The sequence below is a fragment of the Bos indicus genome, chromosome 6 (assembly GCF_029378745.1).
Source record: "Bos indicus isolate NIAB-ARS_2022 breed Sahiwal x Tharparkar chromosome 6, NIAB-ARS_B.indTharparkar_mat_pri_1.0, whole genome shotgun sequence".
Taxonomy (NCBI): Eukaryota; Metazoa; Chordata; class Mammalia; order Artiodactyla; family Bovidae; genus Bos; species Bos indicus.
The window spans coordinates 84,414,294-84,436,688 of NC_091765.1; the positions used below are offsets into that span (position 1 = coordinate 84,414,294).

Genomic DNA, 22,395 nt, shown 5'->3' on the forward strand with positions numbered 1-22,395 from the left:
GAGGGTGAAAGAGGAGCATGAAAAAGCTGGTTTAAAACTCAATATTCAAAACACTAAGATCATGGCATCAGGTCCCTTCACTTCATGGCAGATAGATGGGGGAAAGTAGAAACAGTGACTGATTGTATTTTCTTGGGCTCCAAAATCACTGTGGATAGTGACTGCAGCCACTAAATTAAAAGATACTTGCTCCTTGGATGGAAAGCTATGGCAAACCTAGACAGCATATTAAAAAGCAGAGACATCACTTTGCCAACAAAGGTCCATATAGTCAAAGCTGTTTTTCCAGTAGTCACATACAGATGTGAGAGTTGGAACATAAAGAAGGCTGAGTGCCAAAGAATTGATCCTTTTGAATTGTGTTGAAGAAGACTCTTGAGATCCCTTGGACAGTAAGGAGATCAAACCAGTCAATCCTAAAGGAAATCAATTGTAAATATTCACTGGAAGGACTGGTTCTAAAGCTGAAACTCCAATGTTTTGGCCACCTGATGTGAAGAGCCACCTCATTGGAAAAGACCTTGATGCTGGGAAGGATTAAGGGCAGGAGGACAAGTGGGCAGCAGAGTATTAGATGGTTGGATGGCATCACAGACTCAATGGATACGGATTTGAATAAACTCTGGAAGATAGTGAAGGACAAGGAAGACTGGCATGCTGCAGTTCCTGGGGTCACAGAGAGTTGGACAAGACTTAGCAACTGAACAAAAACAACAATGGTTAATTAGTCGAAAAAATTCCACTAAAATATTTTTTAAAGAGTAAGACATACTACTCTATTTGGATTATCATGTTATCCTTGTTTTACAATTGTGTCCATACTAACCAAAGGAAGTGTTGATTGTGTGGAGATTTGTTTATTATCAAGTAAATAAGAGACTTACAAATAAAAGTGATTTAATTTTATGGTTAAATAAAGATTTCTCTGTAGCTGAGAAGACTGTTAAAATGATAAACTGTAACAAAGAAAGAAAAATGGTATTTCTTGCCTTTAAGATAGGGCAATGAAGTATCTATCTTCAAGAAGCTTTCATTTAATTTCAACTTCTGATGCAAAATGCTGTCAGCTTCTCTTTTTATTGTGTCTGCATTGTTAGAGGTAAACTGAAATTTGAGCAATACGTTTATTTTCAAACCATTATTACTTGGCCTGAAAAACAAAAATATCAGAATAAATGAGTGAGGATGTAGCATAGTAATTACTATAACTTATTACATAAATATAGTTATATAGTCAAGAAAATACAACATAAATATTTTATACTCTTCGTTGTCATGGATGTTTTCCCTTTATGTATCATATAGGTGTTAATACCTGAATTACTCCTGGTTTGTAAAACTTGATCATATTTAGGGAGGGGAGAGTATCTGAAAATGGTAAAATCTTTTTTTTTTTTCTGGACAAATAAAAGCACTTGTTAAATTAATCAAACTTGTATTTTATTCTTGATTTAAAAAATCCATTATATTTGTTTATTTTTTAAAATGTAAGTAAAATTGAGAGGAGGTTTTAATGATTGTAAGAATCTTTAACTGAAATACAAAAAACTTTAAAAGGACAACCAGTAGAATATATTTCATCACTACCCAAGTTACAGCACTCTCTCCCTAAATGTACTCTGTAAATGAGAAATAACAATTAAATGTAATAATATTAAATTATTTTTACTCTCAGTATATTTTAATTTTTTACATCATATCCAGAAAGCAAATAATTAAGAAAAACTAAATAATACAAAGTTGCCTTTTCATCAAAGTAATTAGCTATAATTACCTAACATTGAAAACATGAGACTTGATGTAATGACGATTTAAACTGGATCTTTGAAATATCTCATCTATCTGAGAAAAGAAAAAAAAAAGTGTAGAACTTTGTTAAATATGAATTTTGCACATTTCAGTATATTACAAAAATGCTTGTATAAAATGTACAGTGATTCAAATAGCATTTACTTCTAAGTTTGTTTACAGCTATGCCCAGAAAGCTCATTTGGGCATAATCTCATCATAAAGGTCATCTCTGTAACTGAATGTTGGTATTTGAATAAATTATCACCTGGTCAAAGATGAATGATAAAGTGTCGTATGAAGTCACATATTTCAACAGCCAGTACAGAGACTGAATTTCATTGAAAACTTGCTATGAATGGACTTAACAACCACTATCATTCAAACATAATTATCATCCCCATGAGTGTGATTAAAAATAAACTTTTTAGGCTTTGGTAAAAATTTATAGGCTGTGTTTTGAAACTGTGGTAAATGGGGAAGAGGAGGAAAATGTATATTTTGGGGAATACTTTTTAAAAATTAATTTACTTATCAAGAAAAAAGCATCAAATCTTTACCTAGAATCATATAACAAAATAGTATATATTCTGCACCAATTTTTCTTTCCGCCTAAGTATTTGCTTAGGATGTATTTTTGGAAAGGCACACCAATCCCGCTCAGTTGCATCCTTCGACTCATCTCATCAGCTTCTGCTTTTGGTTGGGAAAGATCGAAAGAAGTATTTCTAAACCTGGCAAAGATCTGCCGTTTTTGGTCAGTGCTATATTCTGTAGAATCTGTGTATAAACTGAAGTCTTCAGTGAAAGAGCTAGTGTGTGTGTTTCTGTGGTATATTTTCAGGACTAAAATGTTCAGTATAAGTTGCCTAATGGGAAATGTATCAGGTCATGCACACAGTAAGAGCTTACTATATAGTATGTGGTAATGTTTGTACCTAAGTTATGTCTCCAGATAAATCTGATATATTTTTGTGTGTGTGTATTTGAGCTACCCATTTATCTCTTGGGCTTATGTTGTTCAGCATATGGTACAATTATCCTTTCTCCAATGTATTGTTCCAATCTTCCTGAGACAGTTAGAATTGCCAGGATTAGCAAATAAAAATGTAGTTAAGCTTTAATTTCAGATAAACAATTATTTTTTTAGTATAAGCATGAAATATATACTCAGGAGAATCTGAAATTAAAATCTAACTGGGCATTCTTTGTTTTTCTGGCAACCCTAACATAACTGCAATTTGGTATGTTCTCAAATTGCCTCTTATTATAATTTAAACTCCCTCATAATAATATTATCAAGGTAGGAATGATAGCAGAAAAGCTCAGACTTACCTCACTACTGATTTTTTGTTTCAGGTCTGTCCTATTTTTTGAATGTTCCACTGAAAAATCAAGATTATATTCAATACTAGGGATCTGGAAGGAAGTTTGGTAATAATGAACCTTCTGATCTGGAAAGGAAAACAGAAATGGATCGTTTGAGTTCTGTAACTATCAGAAGGAATGATATGCAGAAAACTCCTGTAACTGACAAGTTGTTGGGAATTAAACACAACAGCTGTAGCTAACACTTCCTTTAACTCTTTATTAAGATCATACCTTCTCATAGTCACATGGTTGTCAGTTGTATCCTGACACAATTACCACCTGTTAGTGGTAACTTATAAATTTAAGTTGTTAATTAAATAATAATAGTAGACTGTATTATATTAAAAAAGCTGACCTCAAAGTTAGAATTGCTACTAAAATAATATTTTGCTCTCAGTACATTAAATATTATTAAACCATACAATAACATATGTTATGACTCTACTGCACTGTTTGAGAGAAAATATTATATGAACCAAGCAAAATTTTAAATGCTAGAAGTAATTTTTACACATAAATGTTTATATTTCCCAAATGTAGATAAATTTATGCAAATAAATATCTAATTATACAAAGTATATATACATCTATATAAACTATTATTGCAATGAAAATTACATTTGAAAATATTAGAAAAGGGTTTCTAAAATATTAAGATTTTAAAACCAATTGTCTAGATCTTTAAATTTTCAAAATAATGCAATCAGATTCTTACCAAATACCAAAAAATAAACAGGGAGACCGATGATTACTGCTAGAACCAACACAACAGCTGTAATAATAAGGGCAATCATCCATGGTTTCAATGAATGTGTTCTTCTACCAAGAATTGATGGCCTTTTGAGAAAGAGTGGTATGTTACAAACAAATAGAACTTAAACACTAGAATCTCAATTTCACATAGCTTTGGTATAGAATTTTTTTTTCTGGAATTCATAGTTAGCCCTTACTGCACTTACTAACATTTGAATATATTTTTTCTATAAAAAATTAGAAAAAGTACCATTAAAGGTCTCACTGGCATTTGACTTTACATTTCTATTTAAAAAATTCAGAATTGTACTATAGTTGACTACTATTTCTTTTGTTTCTGGTTCATGATACTAGATGTTCTGAAATATTTTTGTTTTTATAAATGAACTAATACTTTATATTTGGTTTATGTGCCTCAAATCATATGAGCCTCAAAGAGTGAGGGCTTCTGGGACACTCCTCTCGTTCTAGCATAAATAGTCAGACTCAGAGAGATCACTAAATCCTCAAATTGGATATTGGAGGAATTGGCACTAGGACATGGATTCTGGGACTCTTTCACACTTCTTAAACTCATAATCCCTATTTATAAGACAAGTAATCTATAATGCATACGAAGAGCATCTGAAATAGGACAGGTTGAAGAAAAGAAAACAGAATGGAACTATAAGGAAAAAAATAATATGTGAACCAAAATGATATCATTAATATGATAAACCAATAAATAGTGATAGCTTGGCATTTTGGACCAAGGAATTATGTGGTGTGAGAACCACTGGTGTTATATAATAAACATCTATTTCATAAGATGATGAGATTTTAAACTTGTGACTTTTATAGGTGATGTTGCACAGGATAAGGAGAGATTTTTTTGAATAAATAATAGATTTAAAGAAAAATACTAAGACAGTAATATATTGAAATATATTGAAAATATAATGGAAAGAATGAAAGTGGAATGCAAATGACTGATATTTGGGAAAATTTTGTGGAAGGGGGAAAATGTGGCAAAGCCTGTCTCCATCCTAATGTCAGGGCCCAGAGTCTAAGGACTAACTGAACAACGACAGGGTTGTGATGAACATGCATGGTCTGGGAGGATCTAATCTATGGGAGAACTGAACAGGAATATCCTTTACAAAGTTAAAGGTACCAGTTCTTGTTCTGTTAAAAATTACACATGGAAAAAAAGAATAAGGAATTTTCTTCCCTGGAGTTGGTAGATGGTGGAAAATAGGCTCCAGCTAAAAAATTAAAGATATTAACTGAGATGTGCCTTTTGGCATCAGCGATTTAGAAGGATTAGGGATCCTTGATGCTTTTGAACTGTGGTGCTGGAAGTCTCTTGAGAGTCCCTTGGACTACAAGGAGATCAAACCAGTCAATCCTAAAGGAAATCAACCCTGAATATTCACTGGAAGGACTGGTGCTGAAGCTGAAGCTCCAAAATTTTGACCACCTGATGTGAAGAGCTGACTTACCAGAAAAGACCCTGATGCTAGGAAAGACTGGGGGCAGGAAAAGTGGGTGGCAGAGGATAAGATGGTTAGATAGCATCACCGACTCAAGGTCATGAATTTGTGCAAACTCCAGGAGATAGTTTAGGACAGAGGAGGCTGGTGGGCTGCAGTCTATGAGTTTGTAAAGAGTTGGACAAGACTTAGTGACTGAAAAACAATAGCAACAATGCATCTTTGTATCTGGGCAAGAAGATAGAAGCAGTTTCCCCACTCAGAACCATTAACCTGACCTCTTATATGTATCTCAGGTAGCACCAAATCTGAGTTCTTCTGTGTTTCTGGAAAGATCTAAAGTTAAAGTTACTCTGGCCTTCTACTCTTTGGTTGAAGGCCAGAGTAATACTCTTTGGGAAGAGTATTACATCTGCAAACATTTGAAGTCTATAAAAGGGCTGGGATCCTGCTTGGGCCCAGGCAAGTGCTGGTGAATGTATTCATCACATTTATTAATAGAAGATCATGGGCAATCATGAACTCAGTTGAGATTTGCTGAGTTCCTTCTGTGTGCCACTTTCTGCTTAAGACTCAAAACTGAATAATATATAGGTTCCCATCTTAAAAGAATGTGTGATCTAGAAACATATTAAGTAACTACTGTAATAGAAGTGATAAATGTCATGATGGAATTATGCCTGGTATGCTATGGAAGCTGAGTGGGCACATGGTTTTGCCTTAGAGAAGTTGTCTTGTGAACTGTTTCTTGAAAGCTGAGAAGGAAGGCTGGCAAGAATGGATGTATCACAGGCAGAGGGAATAGTATAAATTAAGGTGATATGAGATAAGGACAAGAATGTCTCAAGAACATACTTGAGAAAGTCATAAAAGAGGTCATAAATGAGAATGGAGGTGAAGTTAATTAAGAGGGAGCAATTAGTTAGCTTGGTGGATATTTATTGAGCAGTACTATGTATGGAAATGGCTACCCATTCCTGTATTCTAGCCTGGGAAATCCCATGGACAGAGGAGCCTGGACGTCTATAGTCCATGGGGTTGCAAAGAGTCAGACATGACTGAGTGACTAGCACTTATTTACATATGTATGAAATGCAGGGGAACATAGAAAAGAATCTTCAATGTTCCCCTCCAGGAACTTATAGTATTTTAAAGGAGGAGCATAGTGTAACACATTGTACCAGATTTGCAGAGCATTTCTAATGGAGTTTCAGAGAACTCACAATTTCTCCTTGGAGGAAATAATGGCTGAAAAATAATAATACTTTTTTAAAACTTGAAAATGCTAGATCCACTTCTCATTCTTTCCCCCTCTGTATCAGATATAGAAAACCATTCATGAAGAGGGAGATTGTTTTGCAACAAAATTCTCATCATCAAAATGATGGGGTTTCTTGTTGAACTCTTTGAACTCCAGAAAATCACTGTGACTTACTTACCATTTTATGTAAGGATCGTAGTTAAAAATTGTTTGTTTCCTTAACCATGCAGAAAGTGAAAGAATCAGTTGCATCCGATTCTTTGTGACCCTGTGGACTGTAGCCCACCAGGCTCCTCTGTTCATGGAATGCTCCAGGCAAGAACACTTGAATGGGTTGCCATTCTCTTCTCCAGGGAATCTTCCCAACCTAGGGATCAAACCTGGGTTTCCCTCATTGCAAGCAGATTCTTTACTGTCTGAGCTACCAGGAAACCATGCTGACATGCCCTCAAATATTTACCAATATATGTTTTTGTTTTAAATAAAACAATGCTTTATTCCTGATTTATTTTAGTTCTAACCCAATTTTATCTTAAACATTGACTAATTTCAATGACTAATTTCAGTGGTTGTTTGATATTGGTAGAGATTATACCTCATAGGTTCTTGGTAGATATTTGTTTACTAAAGAAAATATTGTGTTATAAGTTAGAAGCGACCCTAAACTACTTGCAACAGAAAAACTATTTTTAGTAGAGAGTTTTGCTAGAGATGAATCACTTCAAACATGGCAGGGGAAAAAATCAGATTAAGCACTTACTTGGAATCAAGATACAATTGTACATTTTGTACTTAAAAATTGCTAATGGGCAGCTTTCTCCTCTTCCCTTCTTGGTTTCTCCTTCCCCCAACCCTTCAGATACAAAGAATTTAATTTTGGTCAGACTGTTCCAGTAAGATGACTAAACAAGTTCACTGTAATTAGGAAAATCCAGCCTTAGAAAAGCCTTTGCCATCCAAACAAAATAAAAATTTAAGTGACCTCACCTTTGAGGCATTCACATCAAAGTGAAGATGAGCAGTGACAAAAGTTGTCCTTTCAGCAGGCTTTAGAAAGCCTTTCACAAAGAGTCAAAGTATTTTTAAAAAGTGTCAGCCTTTTAATTTTTTTTCTAATTTTATTTTATTTTTAAACTTTACATAATTGTATTAGTTTTGCCAAATATCAAAATGAATCCACCACAGGTATACATGTGTTCCCCATCCTGAACCTTCCTCCCTCCTCCCTCCCCATACCATCCCTCTGGGTCGTCCCAGTGCACTAGCCCCAAGCATCCAGTATCGTGCATCGAACCTGGACTGGCAACTCGTTTCTTACATGATATTTTACATGTTTCAATGCCATTCTCCCAAATCTTCCCACCCTCTCCCTCTCCCACAGAGTCCATAAGACTGTTCTATACATCAGTGTCTCTTTTGCTGTCTCGTACACAGGGTTATTGTTACCATCTTTCTAAATTCCATATATATGCGTTAGTATACCGTATTTATGTTTTTCCTTCTGGCTTATTTCACTCTGTATAATAGGCTCCAGTTTCATCCACCTCATTAGAACTGATTCAAATGTATTCTTTTTAATGGCTGAGTAATACTCCATTGTGTATATGTACCACTGCTTTCTTATCCATTCATCTGCTGATGGGCATCTAGGTTGCTTCCATGTCCTGGCTATTATAAACAGTGCTGCCATGAACATTGGGGTACACGTGTCTCTTTCCCTTCTGGTTTCCTCAGTGTGTATGCCCAGTAGTGGGATTGCTGGATCATAAGGCAGTTCTATTTCCAGTTTTTTAAGGAATCTCCACACTGTTCTCCATAGTGGCTGTACTAGTTTGCATTCCCACCAACAGTGTAAGAGGGTTCCCTTTTCTCCACACTCTCTCCAGCATTTATTATTTGTAGACTTTTGGATCGCAGCCATTCTGACTGGTGTGAAATGGTACCTCATAGTGGTTTTGATTTGCATTTCTCTGATAATGAGTGATGTTGAGCATCTTTTCATGTGTTTGTTAGCCATCTGTAAGTCTTCTTTGGAGAAATGTCTATTTAGTTCTTTGGCCCATTTTTTGATTGGGTCGTTTATTTTTCTGGAGTTGAGCTGTAGGAGTTGCTTGTATATTTTTGAGATTAGTTGTTTGTCGGTTGCTTCATTTGCTATTATTTTCTCCCATTCTGAAGGCTGTCTTTTCACCTTGCTAATAGTTTCCTTTGATGTGCAGAAGCTTTTAAGGTTAATTAGGTCCCATTTGTTTATTTTTGCTTTTATTTCCAATATTCTGGGAGGTGGGTCATAGAGAATCCTGCTGTGATGTATGTCGGAGAGTGTTTTGCCTATGTTCTCCTCTAGGAGTTTTATAGTTTCTGGTCTTACGTTTAGATCTTTAATCCATTTTGAGTTTATTTTTGTGTATGGTGTTAGAAAATGTTCGAGTTTCATTCTTTTACAAGTGGTTGACCAGATTTCCCAGCACCACTTGTTAAAGAGATTGTCTTTAATCCATTGTATATTCTTGCCTCCTTTGTCAAAGATAAGGTGTCCATATGTGCATGGATTTATCTCTGGGCTTTCTATTTTATTCCATTGATCAATATTTCTGTCTTTGTGCCAGTACCATACTGTCTTGATAACTGTGGCTTTGTAGTAGAGCCTGAAGTCAGGTAGGTTGATTCCTCCAGTTCCATTCTTCTTTCTCAAGATCGCTTTGGCTATTCGAGGTTTTTTGTATTTCAATACAAATTGTGAAATTATTTGTTCTAGCTCTGTGAAGAATACTGTTTGTAGCTTGATAGGGATTGCGTTGAATCTATATATTGCTTTGGGTAGTATACTCATTTTCACTATATTGATTCTTCCAATCCATGAACATGGTATATTTCTCCATCTATTAGTGTCCTCTTTGATTTCTTTCACCAGTGTTTTATAGTTTTCTATATATAGGTCTTTAGTTTCTTTAGGTAGATATATTCCTAAGTATTTTATTCTTTCCATTGCAATGGTGAATGGAATTGTTTCCTTAATTTCTCTTTCTGTTTTCTCATTATTAGTGTATAGGAATGCAAGGGATTTCTGTGTGTTGATTTTATATCCTGCAACTTTACTATAGTCATTGATTATGTCAGCCTTTTAATCCCTCCTCTTGTTGTTGTTGTTGTTCAGTCATCCAGTCATGTCCGACTCTTTGCAACACATGAACTGTAGCATGCCAGGCCTTCCTGTCCTTCATCACCTCCCAGAGTTTGCCCAAGTTCATGTTCATTACATCGGTGATGCTGTCCAGCCATCTCATCTTTTGACGTTCTCTACTTTTGTTTAAATTCTGAGGGGGCTTATCATCCAGACTGGCTTCCCAGGTGACTCTAGTGGTAAAGAATCTGCCTACTAATTCAGGAGAGACAGGTTTGATCCCTGGGTCACGAAGATCCTCTGGAGGAGGAAATGGCAACTCACTCCAAAATTATTGCCTGGGAAATCCCATGGACAGGGGAGCCTGGTGGGCTATAGTCCACAGGGTCGCAAAGAGTCAGCTGTGACTGAGCACTCACAGACACATTATCCAGACCAACTCATGCAGAGGTATTCAACCAAACCTCAGTATAGAAAGAACTTATCCTTCTCTTTTCATTACCAACCATTCTCTTTCAATGTTACAACGTTTACCAAGGTACATCTTCAGGTTATTTCACCTTACATGGCTCTCTGAGCATCTATTATTTTTTTCTGGAGCTTTTTCAAATGCTTTATTTAATCAAAATGTTGTCAGTCAGTGAATCAATGTGCATGCATGCTAAGTCACTTCAGTTGTGTCCTACTCTTTGTGACCCCATAGACTGTAAGTGTTCAGGCTCCTCTGTCCATGGGATTCTCTAGGCAAAAGTACTGGAGTGGTTGCCATGCCCTCCTCCAGGCGATCTTCCTGATGCAGGGTTTGAACCCATTTCTCTTATGTCTCCTGCATTGGTAGGTGGGTTCTTTACCACTTGTACCATGTGGGAAGCCCAATAATTCAAATATGAGGAATAAAGTGATTTTTCTGCACAGCAGCCACCACATGATTTGAAGGGCTTCTGGTCTCTGAAAGAGGGTACCCAGCAGAGCAGTTAAGAGTGTAGTTTCTGCAGCCAGCCTACCTGAGTTTTTATCCTGACTTCCCACTGCAGGACCCTGGACAGTCTTTGTGCCATTCAACTTCTTTGTGCCTCAGCTGCCTTATGGTAAGATGAAAGTAATAATACCCACCTTGTGGGATTTATTGAAAACATTAAATGAGTTAATGTATGAAAAGGCATTTAGAACTGTATCTAAAACAAGGTGAGGACTTAGGAGTTTGGATTATTGTCTTATTTTTATTATTGAAAGCAACTGAAAATGTCAGCAAGGAGTTTGTACATAAATGGAGTAGAGTGAGCTGGTGGAAAGTTTATACTAGATATTGGATATTCTGTTCATGAAAGAAAAAAGCGAGAACTGGTGTCCAGTACTTCAGAATCTGAGTGACGACACTAGGCACAAAATACACAGAGATAGGGAAGCAGCTTGGGAGACTAGCAAAGCCCCGATTTTCCCCGCGGAGAGTTCCAGCAGATAGAATCATTCTATCTGGGTTTAGGAAGGACTTTAGAGCCTTCAAGAGAAATCATAGGATTCAGAAGTAGACATTATGTGGTGAACACATTTTGATGCTCACATGGTGAGCATCCATGAGGAAAGAATTACTGGGCAAAAATAATGGGTATGGGAAAATTCAAGGCAAAATAATACAGATGAATCATCTAGCTGGGGTTTTAATTCATCACCTGAGGAAGACGGAATAACTCTGGAAGAAAGTTGTTATGCAAATATCCTTAGGCGCTGGTGTTATTACTCATAATAACAGTGGCTGAACAATGATAATCATCATCATTTCAATTGTACCACCAGACATTATGAGACTTTCATTAAATCTATAATGTGGATAGACTTATTCAAAGTTGTGTAAAAGATTAAGTGATTTGTGCTTTCTTTTATGCTTCGTGTTCTGACAAGCTGTGTGTATTATTTACATAACCCCACATAATGCAAATAAGAAAGATATAATGTTTCATAGATAAAAAGTTGATGGATGTCATAATTAAAATGTGATTAAAATAATTAGTGTTTTAGTTGATAAGAGTTCAAAAGGAAATAAACAAGGTCAGAGAGTGTTACTCTTCAGAGCTCTGCTCATTAATGCAAATTTACATGGTGAATCTCTATGAGAAGCTGTTCTTTGAAGGGAATTTTAGAACACTGAGGTCATTAAAGCCTGATGAAAACCAAAAAGAGGGCATATGCCATTGACCTGGGCTGTTGAAGAAGATAGCTGGAGCAGTACTTCCCACCCACTTTGGCTTCAATTTTTCCTGATTTCCTACTAATGTTTTCAATTAAGCATCATTTATCTTTAATCATGTCTCTTCCTACTGATATTTACCAACAAATTTTGACTTCCACAAGGACTCAGGCCTTCTCTGAACATTGAAACTTGTCCTAATGTGTTAGCTACAAATCCTTCCTAACGAAAGAGTTCGGTCGCTATATCTGAGCATTGGGAGATAGTTATTTGAAAAAATAAAGTTTAAAACATGAAAAGACAATTAACTGAGGATTTTCTTGAGTCAGAAAGAATTACTGAAGGAACTGTTTGATACTGATGTAGAGGTCTCATGAATGCCAAATTGGAGGGATGGTGAGAGGCAGGCAACTGGCAGCTTCAGTGAACAATAGCCTTCAGGAGCTTTTATATTTAATGAAAACACCCTTCTGAGCTTTTGAACTTTTTGGTGTCTTCCCTCCTTCTTCTTTCTTTTTGTCTCTTTCCTTCCTTTATTTCTTTAACAGCTTTCTTGAGATGTAATTCACATACCATACAGTTCACTCACTTAAAGTATGCAATTCAGTTGTTCTCAGTGTGTTCACAAAAGTTGTGCAACCATCATCACAATCAATTTTCAAACATTTCATCACCCCAAACAGAAACTCCATACCCATTAATAGTCATTCTCTGTTTTCCCCTAGCCCTTCACTGTAGACAACCACTAATCTACTTTCTGTCTCTGTGGATTTGTTTATTAAGGATATTTCATATAAATAAAATCATATGAAGTGATTGCTATCTGTCTTCTTTCACTTAATGTAGTATTTTCAAAATTCATCAGTGTGGTAGCATGTATCACCTCCATATGGTTTTCCATAATGAAAGGTAAAGCTTCATTTCTTTTTATTGTAAAATAATATTCCATTTTATGGATATACTATGATTTATTTATGTATTCATCAGCTGATGGGCATTTGAATTGTTTCTACTTTTGGCTATTATAAATAGTGGTTCTGTGAACATTAATGTTCAAAGTTTGTATGTACGTGTTTTCATTTCTATGCATACATATCAAAGAGTTGAATATGGTCATGTGCTAAATCTATGTTTAACATTTAGAGGAACTGCTAAACTTTTCCAAAGTGTCTATGCATTTTACATTCCCACTGACAATCTAAAAATATTATAATTTCTCCACATCTTCAACTAATCTTTTTTTCTTTGCTGTGCTGTAGTGGTTTTTGAGCTTCCCTGGTGGCTCAGATGGTAAAGAATCCACCTTCAATGCCGGAGGCCTGGGTTCGATCCCTAGGTTGGGAAGAGCCCCTGGAGAAGAGCATGGCAACCCACTCCTGTATTCTTGTTTGGAGAAGACACAGACAGAGCCATAGGCAGAGGAGCCTGGAGGGCCACAGTTCATGAGGTCACAGACGGTCAGACACAACTGAGTGACTAAGCACAGCACAGCACAGTGGTTTTTGTCTTTTCTATCTTCTAGTTTCTTCTGACTCATTCTTATTATATCACTCTTTTTCCACTTGAGTCTGTTCATTTCTTATTCCCATCACCTTTTACTTCCTTTTACCTTTTAATCAAATAAAGAAAGCAAATATATGTATTAACAATATTATTTGCAGTTTTCTAGATTACCCATTCTCTGAAACCTGAAATCACAGACATCTTCCTCTCAACAACTCCTTTACCTCATCAGTCACTGCTGAATTGTCTTTCTTATTTGTCTTTTTTCCCATTTGCTTAATACCATCCAAACTTAGGCATTCATTATGTCTTATCTGAACAAGTAGAGTGGCCATTAATAGATCTCTTTATCTCCAGATGATTTCCTATAAAATATTTACATTCTACAGTGTACCAGTGAGAACTATATTCTAAATATATAGCTCTATTAATGTGATACCCTTGTATAAAAACTCTCAGATGTTTATCATTACATAGACTGTACTCTTTAGATTAATATTCATTCATTCATTCAAGAAATACTTAAACAAGCCAAAGAGTAAGATTCAGCTCATGAAAGTTAAACACATTGATGAATAAAGAGTGACTGGAAGCCAGGGGGAGAGGGTATTTAATGAATCATCCCCAAAGAGATGCCCTTTGAGCTAAGTGGTAAATAGTGAGGAAACATCTAGAAGAACTGGGCAAAGAGCAACCCAGTGGTAACAAGTTCCTAGAGCTGGAACAGGAGTGAGTTTGTTGAGTCCCAGGAAGAAATGAACATAATGTGTTGGATCACAGTGGGCCCAGGGAAATGTAGAAAAGGTTCAGCTAGAGAGACAAGCGAGGACCAAATCATGGGGTCCCTGAAGCCCATGGCAAGGTGTCATTAATTCTGAGGGTCTATAGGAACCCAGTGGGCAGTAATATGGGAGGGATGTTGATATACTTTACATTTTGTTTAAAAAAATGTCTTTCATTTGCTGTGTCTAATTCACTTTTGGGTTCTTAATGTATGGCACTTCCCTTCACATGTGCTATTCTCTTTCTTACAGCCACCCACCCCTGTTCCACTCACAGCACCGCTCTACCTAAAATATCCTCTCTCCCTCTGTGTTTCTAACCTCCTTTTCTCCAGTGGCTGACATTTCCATTTGTTTATTTCTTTTTCAATTAAAAAAAAAATATTTTGATGACCAATTTTAAAGTTTTTATTTAATTTGTTACAATATTACTTCTGTGTTTTTTTTTTTTTTTGGCCCCGAGGTATGTGCAATCTTAGCTCCCTGACCAGGGATTGACCCCACAGCCCCTGCATTGGAAGCTGAAGTCTTAATCACTGAGCCTCCTGGGAAATCCCTGGTGTTTCCATTTCTGAAAACCTTTCAGTGTGCTGCTCTAAAGCCTTCTCTAAGGGCCAAAACCATTGATCTATTCACAGCTATCCCACTCCAGTTAACAGCTACCTTGACGCTGCCTATCCTGCTTTGTTGCTGTCTATTTTGTTATAGTGATCATGTCCTATTTTATATTCTGGCTGTTTGTGCCAGTGACGTTGTCCTTCTCTTTACCTTAGCTGCCCACCTTCATACTCAAACTCTATATCTTGTCATTACCAAAAGCTTCTATTTCTCCATAAAGTAAATGTTAATTTAGTCATCAAACTCTTCAATTGTCATGACATATCCTTCTAGTTTACTGCCTTAGTACCCTGACTTCAATCCTACTGAGATTTATAAGCCACAGAACCTACCATCTTTTCACTGTCACTCTCCTGTTGACATTGGTCTCTAACCTACCATAAATCTTATTATTGCTGTTCAGTCACTAAGTTGTGTCCAACTCTTTGTGACCACATGGACTGCAGCACACCAGGCTTCCCTGTCCTTCACTGTCTCCTGGAGTTTGCTCAGATCATTTCCATTGAGTTGGTGATGCTATCTAAACCATCTCATCCTCTGCCACCCTATTCTCCTTTTGCTTTTGGTCTTTCCCAGCATCAGGGTCTTTTCCAATGAGTCAGCTCTTAACATCAGGGGGCCAAAGTATTGCAGCTTCAGACATCAGTCCTTCCAGTGAATATTGAGGGTTGATCTCCTTGTTGTCCAAGGGACTCTCAAGAGTCTTCTCCAGCACCACAATTTGAAGGCATCAATTCTTTGGCACCCTACTCCTGCCTGGAAAATCCCATGGACGGAGGAGCCTGGCAGGCTGCAGTCTGTGGGGTCGCTAAGAGTCAGACAAGACTGAACGACTTCACTTTCACTTTTCACTTTCATGCATTGGAGAAGGAAATGGCAACCCACTCCAGTGTTCTTGCCTGGAGAATCCCAGGGACGGTGGAGCCTGATGGACTGCTGTCTATGGGGTCGCACAGAGTCGGACACGACTGAAGTGACTTAGCAGCAGTTAGCAGCCTTCTTTATGGTCAAACTCTTATATCTATCTAAACCAAAGCCTTTGACTGTGTGGATCACAATAAACTGTGGAAAATTCTGAAAGAGATGGGAATACCGGACCACCTGACCTGCCTCTCGAGAAATCTGTATGCAGGTCAGGAAGCAACAGTTAGAACTGGACATGGAACAACAGACTGATTCCAAATAGGAAAAGGAGTACGTCAAGGCTGTATATTGTCACCCTGCTTATTTAACTTATGTGCAGAGTACATCATGAGAAATGCTGGGCTGGAGGAAGCACAAGCTGGAATCATGATTGCTGGGAGAAATATCAATAACCCCAGATACGCAGATGGCACAACCCTTAAGGCAGAAAATGAAGAAGAACTAAAGTCTCTTGATGAAAGTGAAAGAGGAGAGTGAAAAAGTTGGCTTAAAGCTCAACATTCAGAAAACTAAGATCATGGCATCTCGTCCCATCACTTCATGGCAAATAGATGGGGAAATAGTGGAAACAGTGGCTGACTATTTTTCTGGGCTCCAAAATCACTGCAGATGGTGACTGCAGCCATGAAATTTAAAGACGCTTACTCCTTGAAAGGAAGTTATAACCAACCTAGACAGCATATTAAAAAGCAGAGACATTACCTTGTCAACGAAGGTCCATCTTGTCAAGGCTACAGTTTTTCTAGTGGTCATGTATGGATGTGAGAGTTGGACTTTAAAGAAAGCTGAGCACTGAAGAATTGATGCTTTTGAACTGTGGTGTTGGAGAAGACTCTTGAGAGTCCCTTGGACTGCAAGGAGATCCAACCAGTCCATCCTAAAGGAGATCAGTCCCGGGTGTTCATTGGAAGGACTGATGTTGAAGCTGAAACTCCAATACTTTGGCCACCTGATGCGAAGAACTGACTCATCTGAAAAGACCTTGATGCTGGTAAAGATTGAAGGCAGGAGGAGAAGGGGACGACAGAGGATTAGATGGCTGAATTGCATCACCAACTCAATGGACGTGAGTTTGGGTGGACTCTGGGAGTTGGTGATGGACAGGAAGGCCTGGCGTGCTGTGGTTCCTGGGGTCGCAAAGAGTTGGACAGGACTGAGTGACTGAACTGAACTTACTGAACTCACATCCATACATGACCACTGGAAAAACCATAGTTTCTTGACTATACAGATTTTTGTTGGTAAGGTGATATTCCTGCTTTTTAATATACTACCTAGATTCGTCAGAACTTTCCTTCCAAGGAGCAAGCGTCTTTTAATTTCATGGCTGCAGTCACCACCCGCAGTGATTTTGGAGCTCAAGAAAAGAAAATCTGTCATTGTTTCCACTTTTTCCCCTTCTCTTTTCTGTGAAGTGATGGGACAAGATGCCATAGTCTTAGATTTTTGAACGTTGAGTTTTAAGTCAGGTTTTTCACTCTCCTCTTTCACCCTCATCTAGAGACTCTTTAGTTCCTCTTCACTCTCTAATGAAAACATGTGTGATATGATAATAAAGGATAAAAGATATTCAAGGAGAGATTGATCCAAATTGTCCAGTGTGGTTAGGAAATCAAACTTGATAAAAGTTTAGAATAACTAGTGGATTAAATAATAGTGGATCACGGTGACCACAACAGGTGAAGGAACAGAGTAGCAAACCAAAGTTACAACCCAAATGTCAAGGGTTTGAGGAATAACTGGAAGAAACGAGATGAAACAGTGGATATCAACAATTTTTTTATGAGTTGAATTATAGATTAGAAGAGAGAGAAGTTATGGGGTTGATGGAAGATTTTTTTTTTCTTAAGAATATGTAAGTTTTGAGTATACTTGAAAAGTGAAAGTCAAAATATTAATTGCTTAGTCACGTCCAACTCTTTGGGATCACATAGATTGTAGCCCATCAGGCTCTTCTGTCCATGCAATTTTCCAGGCAACTGGAGTGGGTAGCCATTCTCTTCCCCAGGGGATCTTCAGGACACAGGGATCAGACTCAGGTCTCCTGAATTACAGGCATATTCTTTATCATCTGAGCCACCAGGGAATTTGTAGAGAAGCTGAAGTTTGGAGGAGGACTGAGTTGAGAGCACAGCTGAAGGATCATGAATTCTAAACTATTAAGTTCACACATATAAAATTGCCATTTGTGTAGGACAAAACTGGTGATATGTTGACAGCTTCATATGGTTCAATCTAATAGATTGGAGAACTTGAATAAACTGCAGCATCCTCTTGAGAGTATGAATGGATATAGGTAGATTTGTTGGTTTGAGGTAAGGAAGCTGAAGGAATTCTCATCTAACTGATCATCAAAATATATCTTAGAAACATGAGAGGACAGGTGATGAGAACTGGCAGTTTGAGGAGGCTAGAGAAATTGAAAACAGTAATTATAGAAAATGAGAGCATAGAATAAGGGGATGTAATGATTAGGGCTGAGGGCTCAGATGAACAGGCACGTCATACACGCTTGTTGCATTCCCAGAGTTCTGTCTTGGCAGAGGTGAACCATTGTTCAGAGGTACGTTCTCTCTAGAATTTATCCAGGTATAAATGATGAAGGAAAATATGCAGCAAGAGAATTTAGTGGAGTTTGAGACATTGAAAAATTTGTTCCATTGATGAATTTAAGGATCACAAGAGAAACCAAGAGGAGTGTATGTATGTGTGTGTGGTATATGTTTGCTGGAGGTGGAAAGCTGAAGGATAGGAAGAATTCATAGACTGGAAAAACCAATGAATAATAATTTTTAAAAAGTGGATGACTTATACATTAGAAGTAACTGAGACTGTAAGAAGGAAGGTTAAGATAGTGATAGCTGTCCAAAAGTATGATTCAGAGAGTCATGACAAAGTCTAGGGTGTGGGATGAGAGTAATATTTGAAGAGAAGGTTGTAGTGATGAGACAAGGAAATGAATGAGTAGGATTTCAAGGTCAATCAGCATGAGCACTGAGGCTACTTAGGGTAAATGTAGGACTTGGAGTAAAGAATGATATAGGGAAGCAAGTGTCAGCCTTTAATACATAAAAGGCATTATCATGGATCCATGAGGACAAAGATGAGGAAGGAAAAGGGTACGAGCAGAACTGTGTGAGCCTCAAAGGAATAAGGAGGTTTACAGGGATGTGGAAAGGAATGATCTGAGGTGGCATTAAAAAGTGAGGACAAGGCAAAATCTTCAATAATAAGCTCTTACTTGAGAGGGCTGTAAACAATGCTGTGTCCTGAGGAACGATTATATTTCAGTTTTACAGGGACATAGGCAATATTCAGAGAAAAAAATTATTTGGGACATGGAGCAATTTGGTAATTATGGGATGGTACTCCAGAAATTGTGCAAGTGCAGAAAATAACTTATTCTAAGGAAATAATTTTGAATGCATGCAAAAATTAGCCAGAGAGTTGTTCATTATTGTGGTGTTTCTTATAAAATGGGTACCAATTATTCCAAGATTAAAAACATTTTAAACAGAAAAGTTTTAAATTATGGATAATCTATCATGATATTTTCCTGTAAAAAATACATGATAGATAAAATAGATATGTTTGTATCTTAACTCTTATTTTTAAAAATATATATTATAAAAAAGACAATATATATATATATATATATATATGTATTATATGTGTCTATGTTCTGGTAAAGTTTTAAGTGCATTTTTGAACTAGAAGCATCAGAGATATTAATTATTCATTTTGGGGGCCATCAGTCATCTCACCTTTTTGATATCTATTCCTAGTACTCCACTGATAATGCTGAACTCCTAGGACATAAGGTACTATTACCGAAGCTGAGGAAAGACTCTCATTTAAAAGCAAGTTTGGTTTTTAAATTAAAATCATTAGTCCCTGATTTCTACATTGATATGTTTTCACTTGACAGAGTTCTTTTATGCCTATTGGTATAAAACATAAACCTCATTTAAACAATCATTGTGGGACATAAAATTCACTGATGGGTGTTGCTACATGAAAAGAGATTCTAGTTGGCTGCCAGAAGTAGGGGTGGGGATGGGTGAAATGGGTGAAGGGGATCAAAAGGTACAAACTTTTATAAAATAAATGTTATGAGGACGTAATGTACAGAATAATTAATAATAACATATTTTGTATCTGAAAATTACTGAAGTACACCTTAAAAGTTTTCATCACAAGAAAAAATGTAACTATGTATGATGACAGATGTTAACTAAACATTGTGGTGATCATTGTGGTGATCATTGTGGTGGTCACTGTGGTGGTCACAAGATATATTAATACTAATATTACATCATTACATCATACACCTGAAACTGTAAGGTTATATGTCAACTGTATCTTAATTTTTTTTTAAAATGGAAAGAGACTGCAATATTTCTGTGTGGGGTAAAGAATAATGTAATATTACTCAGAACTTCACTGTAAGAATGCAATAATCCAGGGAATCTAGTTCATAGATATTCATTTTCAGGAAAGAAAAAAGGACTAAATATTAGAAATATATTTATGCCTCTCTCTCTCTCTCTATATATATATGTATATATATATACATACATACATACATAGGGCTTCCCTGGTAGAGACACTGTTTCAATTCCTGGATTGTGAAGATCCCTTGGAGAATGGATAGGCTACCCACTCCAGTATTCATGGGCTTCCCTGGTAGCTCAGTAGTAAAGGATCTGCCTGCAATGCCGGAGACCTTGGTTCAATCCCTGGGTTGGGAAGATTCCCTGGAGGAGGGCATGGTAACCCACCCCAGTATTCTTGCCTGGAGAATCCCCAGAGAGAGGAGCCTGGCGGGCTTCAGTTCATGGGGTCGTGGAGTCAGACACAACTGAGCAACTAAGCACAGCACGTATGTTACTATATCTAAATACAGAATGGCTCACTAGACAAGTAAACAAAATATTTCTCTATAGAAAGGAGTCTTTAAAAATAGTATGAAATCTAACTACGTGGATATTAAGATAACAGAGAATATTCAAACAACCAGTAGTTGATGAGTTTGTTAGTTGGAAATTGGTCCCAAATAAATTTGAAGAATGAATAGTGGTTCAACTAACATGTCTCAAGCATTCTACTTGGTATTGGCATGCACAATGAGGAATAAGATATGTTTTCTCCATCTTGGCCATGGGTGGCAAAAACGAATAACTAAATGTTTGGGTATTCCAAATGGAAAAAATCCTCTGAGACTTAATTACTCTGGGGCGTGGATCATCAATGGAAAGAGTAGAGACAGCTTTTCAACAACACCTCTTCCAACTCTTTCCAGCACCCTCATCCTTTACTACTCCTGTGAGGCACAAAGCCAAAGAAAGCCAAGGCTAATATGGCAAAAATACGTAAAGTAGGCATACGACTTATCTGAATAGTGGATGGGACTGTCAAGGTTTTAAGAATTTTGGTCCTGGAGGTGAAAAATTTGAAAACCTTGAGAATGGAAAGTAATAAGAATGGAGAGATCGAAATGGTTTGTTAGTCTGTTAACCAGATGTAGGTCTCTTGCTTTTCTCTGATTTTTACTTCAGTCTATTTTTTTTTTTTTGTCTCTTTATGTCACTTTCATTTCTCTCCTTACCTTTCTGGTATATTTCATTTTCCATTAACCAGATGTAACATTTAACCAGAATTGAAATTTACATAAATCCTAAAAGAAGCTGAATTAAAACTGTAGGTTTAACTCTTAGAGGAAAACATAGCCAGAACACTCAGTGACACACTCAATGACACAAAGCAAGCAAGATCCTCTATGACCCACCTCTTAGAGTAATGGAAATAAAATAAAAAGTAAACAAGTGGGAGCTGATTAAAAGCTTTTGCACAGCAAAGGAAACTATAAGTAAGGTGAAAAGACAACCCTCAGAATGGGAGAAAATAATAACAAATGAAACAACTGACAAAGGATTAATTTCCAAAATATACAAGCAGCTCATACAACTCAATACCAGAAAAACAAACAACCCAATTAAAAAGTGGGAAAAAGACCTAAACAGACATTTCTCTAAAGAAGACATACAGATGGCTAACAAACACATGAAAAGATGCTCAACATCACTCATTATTAGAGAAATGCAAATGAAAACTACAATGATATATCACTTTACATTAGTTAGAATGGCCATCATCAAAAAGTCTACAAAAAATAAATGCTGGAGAGGGTGTGAAGAAAAGGCAACACTTTTGCACTGTTGGTGGGAATGTAAACTGATACAGCCACTATGGAAGATGGTATGGCAATTCCTTAAAAAACTAGGAATAAAACCACCATATGACCCAGCAATCCCACTCCTAGGCATATACCCTGAGGAAACCAAAATTGAAAAACACACATGTATCCAATTTTTCATTGCAGCACTATTTACAATGGCTAGAATATGGAAGCAACCTAGATGTCCATCAACAGATGAATGGATACAGAACTTGTGGTACATATACACCATGAAGAATTACTCAGCCATAAAAAAGAAAACATCTGAGTCAGTTCTAATGAGGTGGATGAACCTAGAGCCTGTTATACAAAGTGAAGTAAGTCAGAAAGAGAAAGATATATATTGTATACTAACACATATATACAAAACCTAGAA

The 22,395-nt window shown here is 36.8% G+C and overlaps 1 protein-coding gene across 1 annotated transcript in view; it reads right to left on the reverse strand.

Moving 5' to 3' along the window:
- The window catches only part of LOC109560162 (transmembrane protease serine 11G-like), a 42,106-nt gene that overhangs the window by 17,376 nt on the left and 2,335 nt on the right, over nt 1–22,395 (reverse strand). Inside the window, exons 2-5 of the mRNA XM_019962149.2 lie at nt 3,875–3,996; nt 3,124–3,242; nt 1,775–1,842; nt 990–1,150 (exon numbers count right to left, since the gene is read on the reverse strand). Coding sequence (XP_019817708.2) covers nt 990–1,150; nt 1,775–1,842; nt 3,124–3,242; nt 3,875–3,996 — 470 coding nt within the window. The remainder of the gene's footprint in view (nt 1–989; nt 1,151–1,774; nt 1,843–3,123; nt 3,243–3,874; nt 3,997–22,395) is intronic.